Source organism: Ustilago hordei (assembly GCF_900519145.1).
Source record: "Ustilago hordei strain Uho2 genome assembly, contig: UHO2_contig_07, whole genome shotgun sequence".
Lineage (NCBI taxonomy): Eukaryota > Fungi > Basidiomycota > Ustilaginomycetes > Ustilaginales > Ustilaginaceae > Ustilago > Ustilago hordei.
Genome location: NW_024545289.1, coordinates 772,133 through 783,133, shown reverse-complemented (window position 1 = coordinate 783,133; position 11,001 = coordinate 772,133). Strand labels below are relative to the sequence as shown.

Below are 11,001 nucleotides of genomic sequence, written 5' to 3'. Positions count from 1 at the left end.
AGAGATGGTGATTGTCTGTTGTATGCCATTGCATGTCGAGGTTCCGTCTCAGTTGGTTTCGGCTTGTGGTTGTGACGGTGTGAGTGGGATGGTGAGAATGAGGACAGAGGAGATGACGACGACAGAGGCTGACCAAGTGATGCGAGCGAGGCAAGAGGAGGTGAAGCGGCAATCTTCTCCACCATGCTTTCAGACTGAAGCTCTTCCAGCCCTGTCCTCAGCAACAAGGCTGGTAGACAAAACTCACATGGCATACGCATAACCTCTACCACACATTTCTACAGCATCTGGAAAAGCTTGATTACTGCTGGAAAGAAGGGTAGCATACATCAATGCATGACTGTGGGGTTAGTGCTGAGCCTGTTGAGCCTGCTGTTGTTGCTTTGTACTGCTCTCCTTGAGCGCCAGCAGCTGTTTGCTCCTGAAGGCCTCGTAATGAATCTGGGCGGTGGTTTCGATCAAATCCTGCAAATGCGTTCTAGTCAAAAAGTTTCTTAGATGTACGAATTCGCAGTGGCTTTCATTCTCCACATTGACAACGCCGTATCTATTCTTCCTGCCCCTCACCTGTTTTCCATCGATGACCACGCTTTTCTCGCTGCCGACAATAGCGAAAGGGATAAGCGTACGAATGCGTTCGTTCAGTTCGCGTTCTTCTTCTTCGTAATCTTGATTGTCGAAAGGATAGACACGGATGTTATTGTACTGCATCTCCGCCCGGATCCTTTCCTTGAACAAATCCCTTTCGTCCATCGTAAGAGAATCGGATTTAGCAATCACGGGGACAACATTGACAACATCGCTGAGTTTCTTCATCACCGTAACGTCAATCGGACGCAATCCATGACCGGTCGGGTTGATGAAGAAAAGACAAGAATGGATACGAGTGTCGACAATGTATCGATCTCGCATCGCAGTGAGTTCTTTACGAAGGTATGCCGAGTGTTGGTCTTTGATGTATTTGATGATGGGGTCCCAACAGTTTTCGTTGTTGACCTGGTCGCCGTAACCGGGGGTGTCGACGATGTTGAGTCGCAATTTGACGCCGTTTTCGACGATGACATGGGAAACAGGATGGATTTCGGTGGTTTGGCGGACGGGTTGGTCGGAGGCGAAACGGCCCTTTGTGTCGATAAGGTGCGCGGCGAAAAGGGTGTTGATAAGAGTGGATTTACCAAGACCAGTCTGGCCGACGACCATGACGTTGAATTGGAAACCACGTTTGAGAAGTTTGGACTCGATCTGCTTGGTGATCGAGTCGAATCCAACGTAGGACTGAAGCGGAGTGTGGTCCTGTTGGCTGGAAGATTGCGGTCCCAGCTGGGGGTCTTGCGAGGCGACGGCTGCCATGATGGCCTAAGGTAGTTTCGTTACACCAACGGATTCGGTCGTGCTTTGGTGTGCAAGACGGTCTGTGAAAGCGGTCGCGTTTGAGGGTAGATGCTGCGACTGACGTCTTTCGATGACGAGACCAAGCAAGGAAAGATATATATGTGCCAAGAGAAGAAAGAGTGGACAAGAGAGGGATGGTGTGAGAGAAGTTAAGCGCTGTGCGTACAAAGCCAAGGGATGGCCCGTGCACACACGCACGCACGCGCTGCGCATGTTTCTAATCCATCCTTGTCCGAATTTGTATTCAATTCGCAACTTGCCAGCAGAGCGCAGTTGCACTTGCTGAATTCGTTTCCTATTCGACCTTTTGCAATTCAAACCCTTTTTTTCTTTCTTTTTTTTTTTTTTTTTTTTTTTGCTGGATTTTCGTCTGTGTCTTCTATGCGATTTAACAGACTTGAGCTTTGCAAATCAGCTGACCACATTCACAGTTGAGGCCTTGGAAGGACTGAGATTCGTTGCAAGTGCATCATACAGGCCCATGAGAGCGACATCAGAGTGGCAAACGAGCCGCTTCGTTTCAGTCTGACATTCAAAGATATGGACATTACAGTACAGTACAACTGCAAGCCCGATGAGAGCTTGCCTGTCGTCAAAAAGGCGGGTGATCACACCTGGGAGCCTCTGGTAAAGTAAGCCTTCATTCCATGTGTCGCCAACTCATTCTTTGCTTGGGCAAAAGTATGACCCTTGTCGTTGTTATGTTTCCAAATCAACCTGTAATACCACAGATTACCCAAGCCTTGCAATCCAAATCCAGCCGTTGTAATCGCACCCAAAATCCCGGCGACCAACCTGCCTCCGGCAAACGCTTGGATCGTATTGATCAAGCCAGCCGACCCTGTCGAAGGGATGCCCAAAAATACATACACCGAAAACGCCAGATGGAAGCCGGCAAAGATCAAGTAAACGTAGAAGAACAAGGAATGCTCTTTCATCAATCCATTGTAGATCGGCCGATACCACAACAAGAAACTAGCCACGGTGATCACCGGCAAATACACAATACCGGAAATCATGTCTTTCCCTCCATCGGATGCGCCTTGGATGAGCAGGAAGATGCAGGCAACCATGTTGACGACCAGGGTGGCTACGAGAAGCAGCCAGAGTTTGTAGAGGTTCTGCATGATAGGTTGGCTGTCTGGTGGGATTTCGACGTCGATGTCGTGGTAGATGAGCGGGTAGAAGAAAGGCCAGTTGTTTCGACCGTGTCTTTGGATGTGGGCTGCACGATTCTCGAGTTCGCGTTCTCGACGAGCGAGTTGCTCCTCTCGACGACCAAGTTCTTCGGCACGATTGAGCTCGGATTGGGAGGCGGGCGTTTCGTCGACGGTGGAGGATTGGGCGCCTTTGTAGGTGGAGGCTACATCGTCGTCACCGCCGGCGTACATGCGAGAGGAGTCGTTGAGTGCGCCTTGTACAGATGGGTCGGCGAAGGGGTTGGCATCCAACGTATTGCGGTCGGCGAAAGGGTCGACTTGTGATGCCATGGTGACGAATGCTACTCGAGTCGAGTGTGTTTTGTTGAAGCCTGCTCTAGCCTTGTCCTATCGAGCCGTTTGGATGTGGGTCAGAATGAGCAAGACCCGCCGTGGTCGGTCAAGTTGAGCGTGACGCTGTGAATGATGCTGGCGAACGATGATGGTTGTAGAGCGTCAAATGAGAAAGGGTGGTGGCCTGAGCTTTCAACGCGCGCCCAATATCATTCCCAGAGAGACACACACAGACAGCAGAGCGAGAAAAAGGTAAAAACGAGGTAAAATCGGGCTGTGTTGGTTGCGTGGCCTCTTTGGCGCCTTTCATCTGCGCTAGAACACGTTGCCTTTCCAACAATTTCGCCCACTGGCCCGATTTTGGATCAACCCCGATCGATACAGTTTTACTACATTCAACGCGTGTCCGATCGCGTCCGGGTTGCTCTCTGCGCGCTACAAAGTGTCGTTGTCCATTCTATCGTGTCTTTTGCAAATTTCGCGCCTTAACAACGCAACGCCACGGCAACGCAACGCCACGGCAACGCACCGCAAAGCCAACACACAGTTAATCACGTGACCTAACTCACATGACCGCAATCACGTGACAGCGGTCAGGTGATGTGATCCGTGTTCAGAGATTCTACCAAGTCATCGCGCAGCAGCAGAATGCTCTCTCTCTCCATTCCCCACCATTCTCGCAGCTGCTCGCTTAGCAGGATCTCGCCGTCTCTTCCAGTGTTTTTCCCGCCCTTCACGCTCTCTTGCGCTCATCCGGTCCCCGTAACGGCGGTCCGGGAGCCTCTCAAGCCTGTGAGCACACTCACGCTCATCCCGCAATCTTAACCTCCCTTTATGCTCTCCGATTGTCTTTGCTATGGTATGAATCAATGGTTCGGACACACACACACACACATACACACACACGCACACACGCACGCACACGCACAACAGCAAGCAAGCAAGCAAGCAAGCAAGCAAGCAAGCAAGCAAGCAAGCAAGCAAGCAAGCAAGCAAGCCAGAAGCAAGCTCTGATTCTCGAGTTGGTTGTGACAGCTGATCGCGGGAACCTTTAGGAACGAGCACGAGTAGATGCAGCATCGTCCTTCACTAAGCACTCCTACTCTATACAGTATCGGCTCGGCATCATTGCCATTGAACAAGTGGGCAAGAAGACACTCCTTCAAGCTGCTGTCACAAGCTACAGCGGACACATTCAATCGTACGAAGCCCTCATCGAGGAGGAAGCTTCAGGTCGACCGTCTTCTTCACACACTGCTCACCGAAGAAGATCCCTCGCACTGCAACACTCGGTCTGCTCTGCTCGACGATCTCATTCCGCACTTGAACGCATTGCGATGCACCGCGACTGAGCCTAACGTTGCTCTTCAAAGCCCACCCTGCGACTTTTCGATACACAGATTCTAGCCTGTCTCGCACCTTCATTTGCACTGCTTGCATCTTTCACATCTCGCCCGTCTCTCATCTTAACTCAGCCCTGAACTCTATTCCGACATTCCCGCGTCGAGCAGTGTGTTCGCAGCACTTCCTATCCTCATCTTGCAAGCTCAAAGCTTACAGCCAACATGTCCAGACGTGGCGGAGGCGGCGGTATTCAATCCACCAACGTCCTCCAAGGTCCACGCAAGCGTCTCAGAGGCAACAACGACGCTTCAACTTTTAACCACGACGCACCTGCTGCTTTTGCTGCTTTCTCTTCTAGCGGCAGCAGCACAGCAACCATGGGGACCATCGAGCGCAAGATTCACAGTCTATCCGTCCAGCAAGTGACGCAGTATGGTCAGAAGCTTATGGACACCGTCATCCAGGCCATCGATCCTTCCGATCGCGCACCTCTCCACGAATTCTTCCTCCAACTTCCCGACGCCCAGGAATATCCCGATTACTACGAGATTATCAAACGTCCTATGGCACTCGAAGAGATACAACAAAAGCTCGATCAACACTCGTACGCCGCTCTGCCAGACGTCAAACACGATTTCGAGACCATCTGCAACAACGCCAAACGCTACAACCTTCGCGATACGCCTGTTTGGCTCAAGGCGAAAGAGTTGCATAGCTTGATCAAGATCACTTACGTTCACATTCTCCAGAGTTTGCCCGAGCCGAGTGTTAATCCTCCTCCACCCCCATCTGCGGCAGGTGCGCAATCAACACCGACGCGGTCAAAGCGCATTACTATTCGAACGAAGCAATCGTCACAGAAGCTTAACGATCAATTGCAGCCAAAAGCGGAACCTGAGCAACATCAACCACCAATACTGACACAACAACAACAGCAGCAGCAGCACCCGCAGCAACCACAACCACAACAACACGATGGACAGCAGAGTCAGCCTCTAGCATTGGGCGCAGGCATGCAACAACCACCAGAAGGCCCTTTCACAGCCGCTGGTACACCCAGTACCCAAGCAGGTGACGACGACGACGACGATGACGACGATGCATGGGAGAACGACGGTGATTCCTCAAGACTGACCAAAGGCGGTCAACTCGATGGTCGCAAACGTCCCGGCAAACGTGGCAAGCGTCTCAAAGCTACACTCCGTCAACTTGTTCACGATCTCCGCCGCGTCATCGGCACACGTGGCTATCCCATCGTCCAGCACTTTGACTATCTCCCCGACCGAAACCAAGTACCGCAGTACTACCAGGTTATCCAGAAACCCATCTGCTTGCGTGACATCGAACATCGCGTCTTCCACAAGTCCTACATCAACGCCCATGCACTCTTTTCTGACCTCGAGCTTATGCTTACCAACGCAATCACTTTCTACCCTCCAGACTCGCCCATCTGGCAAGACGCACAGGAGATCCGACAGTATTTTGAACGAGAAGCCATCCCCGCCCTCTTCCAAGATGGTTTCACGCTCGAGAAGGACGATGTTAGGCAGTCGGCGCTGCCGCTTCATCTGGCCGCGAATAGTACGATTGAGGCGCACAAGTCAGCGTACAAGATGATCGTGTCCAAGGCCATGGGTGGTGCTTCGCAGAGTCCGGAGCCTTCGTCCCGGTCGAGGTTGGGTTCGGCCGGTGTTGTGGGTTCTCCAGCGCTGTCGGCTGCACCCGGGTTGCCACTTGGATCACCTGCTCCTGGTGCTGGTGCTGGTGCTGGTGCTGGTGCTGGTGCTTTTGATTCGCCTTCACCTGCAGCACAGCCTAACCCTACTGCTGCTGCTATGATGGGAACCCCCAGTGCAAGCCCTGCACCAATGATGGGCTCACCAATAGGCTCGATGCCACCCATGTCGATGCCACCCATGTCGATGCCCTCCATGCCACCACCCATGTCTACACCTGGTTCAGCGTCCATGTCTCCCCTTGCGCCTGGTATGCCCGGCACTGCACCACCAATGGGAATGCTCAACTCCCCCGGTCCCGGTCGAGCCTTGCCCTATCCGGGCACACCCACCTCCGCATCCCCCTCCCGACCCACCCCTACCTGCGAAGGTCGTCGCCCAGTCGGTCGACCCCCCGGCAAAAGCACTCCTTCACGCTCCAACCCTTACCCCTTCCTCGAACGTCGTATCGGTCCTGGTCGACCAAAAAAACACGAAGCAGCAGCACGACAAGCCGCCATTGCAGCCCACGAAGAAATGCTTCGCAAAATGGCCCTTGAAAACCAACAAGATGAAATGTCACAACAACAACAAGCTGCCGCTTTTGCCGCCCAATCCGTCCCGCAATGGGGTCAACAACAGATGCTTCAGCAACAACAACTCCAACAGCAGCTCTACTTGCAACAACAACAGAGACAGCAGGAACAGCAATTACAGCGTCAACAACAACAGCAACAACGTCGGGCTCAACAAGCTGCTCAACAAGCTCAATTGCAGCAGCAACAGGCGTATGTGGAACAACAGAGATTGCAACAGCAACAGCAGATGTTGCCGCCGGGAGGAGGTGCACCTGCTCCATTTGGTGCGGGGATGGCGGTGGAGGCTGCTTCGCCAGCGAAGAGGAAAGAGGCGGTTCTGCCGGCTCAAGCGCCCAGATCTTTGGCGTTTGAAGGGTTGGAGAGTCGTACGCCTTTGATTAGCAATTTTGCGATCGATATGGAAGTCGAAGCTCCCGACGGGCAGACGCTGGCAGTGCCTTCAGTGGAGATTAAAAACGGCTTTACTACTCAACATTCCCTGCAGATTCCACCGAACGCTTCTAGCATCACTATCGAATTTCCGCTCCGCATACTCAAAAAGCCAAAAGCAGAGGATGCTCCTGCTGATGGTGAAGAAGATGTATCGATGTCCGAACCAAGCTGCAACAATGCTGTTGCTAATCGAGACACTCACTCAACCAGCGGGGATGCAGCAGAAGAAGAGGCGAAGAAAAACAGAATCCTCACCTACCCTTGGCGACCAGAACTATCCTTCAACGGCAAACAAACCACCGCTACTTGGGTTGCTGCTGACTCCCTCGTCGAATCTGCTCTACAGGAGGAGGAGGAGCTGGGTTATTCATATTGCAAAGTTCGACTCTTGCCGAAGAGAGGGATCAATGTGCTTGAGATCAACGTTAAACCTGCAGTTGAGGCAAACGAGTTGCAAGGGATTCCTGATGAGAGATATTCTATCTTCTTCTGCTAGTCAGGAATGCAATGTCGTTATCAGTGCAGATACTAGCTCGAAGGTGCAATTGAGTAGACTGTCTGAGAGGTAGGGAGAGTGTGAGAAGCAAGTGGCTGTGAGAAGCAAGTGGCTATGAGAAAGAATTGAAGATAACAATTAATACTCAGCGATATCGGGGTCACGATCAGACTCCCTTTACCACAGCCATGTGTTCTATGTAATGCTTAGTTTTCATAGTGTGAACCTAAATGACAAACATGTATATATACTCCATTCGCTGCTCTAGTCCTACCCAAGGCAGGACGTGTCACTTCATTCGTACTCCTATGTTGCTATGATACTGAGTGCCACTGAGCTGTCGCCATGACAACAATCATATATCTCATTGTGCTTCTCACTTAAGTAAGCCTCCTGTGCCTCAGTGTCTCGGCCATGACACATGCATCTTGCTTGAGTTGCCAATGCATCTTCAACTCCCCCCTTCGGTGGGATCTCCAGCCCTATCATCCTAGCCAATCATGAGGTGTTGAGACCCTGTAAAGGTTTTGTTAAGACATCTGCAACATTGTTTGCTGTCCCAACATGTTTGATTGCCACATCACCCTCTTGCATGTGATTGCAGACAAAGTGATACCATGTGTCAATGTGCTTTAACTTCCAGTGTTTGGCTGGATCTTTACTCACCTGTATGCATCCCTGGCTATCAGTGTATAGTATGGGCTGAACATCCATGATCTCCAAATCCTGGAGCAAATATGAGAAGAACAATGCTTCTTGCACTGCTTCAGAAGTGGCGATGAACTCTGCTTTGACTGCTGACAATGCTACACATTTTTGAATGTGAGACTTCCAACTCACTGGGCATCCATACACATATGTTATTGACCCCGAGGTGCTCCTTCATCCATTTGTGGGGTCGGATGCCCAATTTGTGTCAGTATACATCATTACCAGTGTATCTGAGTGCTCGTTTGCCTCCCCTCCTAAGTGTAACTGATATTCATTTGTCTGGTTCAGGTACTTTACCACATGAATAGCTGCCTTCCATGCACTGTCGATCAGGATCGACATGTATCGTGATAATATGCCAATGGCGAAGGCAATATCTGGTCGGGCTGTGTTGGAGACCCATAATAGTTGGCCGACCAACTCTTGGTACTTCTTTGCTTGCTGGGGGTCACATCTCTCACCTCCAGCAACATTCACTACACTCAGCATAGGTACCCAAGATTTCTCATTTGCTCCTCCTAACCATTTGTTCACCATTTCTTTGATGTATGCTGTTAGACTCAGAGATATCTTCCTCTGCCTTCTATCACGTGTGATCTTGATACCTAGAAATTCTTTGATTCTCCCATTGTCTTGCATCTCCCATTTGTCCATGATCTCTTGCTTAGTGCAGTCTACCTCATCACGACTGGGTGATGTTATCAGCATGTCGTCCATGTATGCTGTAATGATCGTGATCTTGTTGCCTGTCCCTCTTGAATATAAGCATGGTGTGCTCGGCATGCAATGAAAACTGATCATCCAGAGATGTGAGTCTAACTCAATGTTCCATTCTTGGCCTGATTGTTTCAGACCATACAGTCCTTTCACTACCTTCAATGCTTTTCTGGGTGGTACTTTGATTCCTACTGGGGGCTTTAGATATACATCATGGTGTATAGTAGAGTTCAGGTATGCTTGTTTTACATCAATAGAGTCTATTTCCCAGTCTTGTATTGCTGCAACGGTGATCACCCCTCGAATGGATTGGATGGGCACTACTGGTGCGAAGACCTCTGTGTAGTCAATGCCCTCGCATTGGGTGAAACCTTGTGCCATGAGCCGGGCTTTGAACTTTGTTGGCACAAGGTTTGCATCCGTTTTGATCTTGAGTACCCAACATGTGTCGATGGTGTTTGCACCCTTTGGGAGGTTGGCGATCTCCCACATGCCCATTGCTTCTAACCCATCCAGCTCCTTTTGCATGGCTTCTTCCCAGTGCTTTCTGTCTTCTCCATTCATTGCCTCATGTATAGTTGGGTCCAGGTTCTTTCTCTGTTCCAGTCGCATTGCCACAAGTCTGAAAGATTTACTGTCAATCTGGGCTTCAGCGATTGGTCCTTGTTCCATCACTTCTGCTGTTCCTCTGCTTAATCTTTCTTCTGAATCTGTCTCCATATCCATGTATTCTTGTAGTGGCCTTGCATCTGTTTCATCGAATATATTTTCTTTGTTATATCCTAGGTCTTCAAAATCCTCTTCTGTCATCATCGCTGGAGGTGCCTTTGTGTCGACTGGTTGCCACTCTGTTCTGTCTGACCAGCACTTTGATTCCATGAATTTTGCTGAATTGCTCCAGAACATGTTTGGGTTATAGTCTGGACTGTAGAATAACCAGCCCTTTCTCTCTAGACTGTATCCCAAGAAAATGGATGTGACGGCTCACTGGTCCAGTTTCTTGTTGTCCTGTTTGACTTGGGTATGTTTACCCATGCCAGACAACCAAATACTCATAGGAGTCTTAAAGCTCACTCTGGCAACTTGCCGAACATGGCTTGATAAGGGAACTCATTATCAATGCTCAGAGTGAGGTTGATTTTGAATGCTGCAGCTCTGATCGCATATGGCCAAAATCTCTTCAGCAGTCTCCTCTGCATCAGCAATGTTCTCATCTTCTCTCCAAGCGTCCTGTTCATTCTCTCCACCCACCCATTTTGTTTGCTGTTGTACCCCACAGTGGTTTGCCACTCTATGCCCTTTTCTAATGACCACTCTAATGCATCGTTGCTTTTCCATTCAGTTCCTTGGTCAGAACAGATCACTTTTAGCTTCCGATCCATCTGTGTCTCCAGGAACGAAACAATCCTTTTGAGTTGCATGAATGCATGACTCTTTCACACCAATGGCTGTGCATACACATACTTGCTATGATCATCGATTAGCACCAGAGTGCACGTATACTCTGTCACATGGGATGAGTCTATTATTAGATTGATGTGGATGAGGTCCAGGGGCCCCACAGCTCTTTCACTGCTGCCTTGCCCCATCTGGGCACTTGTGCTCTTGGATCATATGCACTGCTCACATGTCAGAGTGGTGTTTGGATCCAGATGCATGGTATGCTTATTCTTTAATTTACTCATGATCGTCCTGGCTTTGTCTCTTCCTGGGTGTCCAAGATGCTCATGCCATAGTTGTTCCTTTGAAACTTTTGGTTCATTCTTAATATGCTCGAACTCCTCATCAACACCTTCAAACAGTGATGCTGACGTGACCATCGTGCTTTCTTGCCATGTGTCGCCTCGGAACTCCAAAAGTCCTTGCTTGCGATTCTTTGCAATTTTAAGTGTCATGCTGTTTGTTAGAACAATCTGGCTGCCGGTTGCATCCAATGTCACTCATGCTCCTTCATCTGTCAATGAATTCGTTGACAGAAGGTTAACATTAAAATGCTTCACATATAGTACATTTTGGAGGGAGATTTCCCTGTAATCTGTTGATATGCTTGCATCTCCTATAGCTGCCACTTCCAAAACCTCACTTCCAGCAGTAATTATCTG

At 49.9% G+C, this 11,001-nt stretch overlaps 3 protein-coding genes across 3 annotated transcripts; 1 reads left to right on the top strand and 2 right to left on the bottom strand.

Annotated features, from left to right (window-relative positions):
- Positions 1–348: 348 nt before the first annotated feature.
- UHO2_04024 (putative CDC10 - septin) lies at positions 349–1,350 on the bottom strand (the record flags this gene model as incomplete). The annotated part of the gene is made up of 1 exon (XM_041559981.1): positions 349–1,350. One exon carries the CDS (start codon positions 1,348–1,350, stop codon positions 349–351), a length of 1,002 nt encoding a protein of 333 aa, XP_041415915.1.
- Positions 1,351–2,000: 650 nt separating this feature from the next.
- On the bottom strand, positions 2,001–2,882 carry UHO2_04023 (uncharacterized protein; the record flags this gene model as incomplete). The annotated part of the gene is made up of 1 exon (XM_041559980.1): positions 2,001–2,882. One exon carries the CDS (start codon positions 2,880–2,882, stop codon positions 2,001–2,003), a length of 882 nt encoding a protein of 293 aa, XP_041415914.1.
- A 1,568-nt stretch (positions 2,883–4,450) lies between these two features.
- UHO2_04022 (uncharacterized protein) lies at positions 4,451–7,471 on the top strand (the record flags this gene model as incomplete). The annotated part of the gene is made up of 1 exon (XM_041559979.1): positions 4,451–7,471. The coding sequence occupies one exon, from the start codon at positions 4,451–4,453 to the stop codon at positions 7,469–7,471; it is 3,021 nt and encodes a 1,006-aa protein (XP_041415913.1).
- Between the last annotated feature and the right edge of the window lie 3,530 nt (positions 7,472–11,001).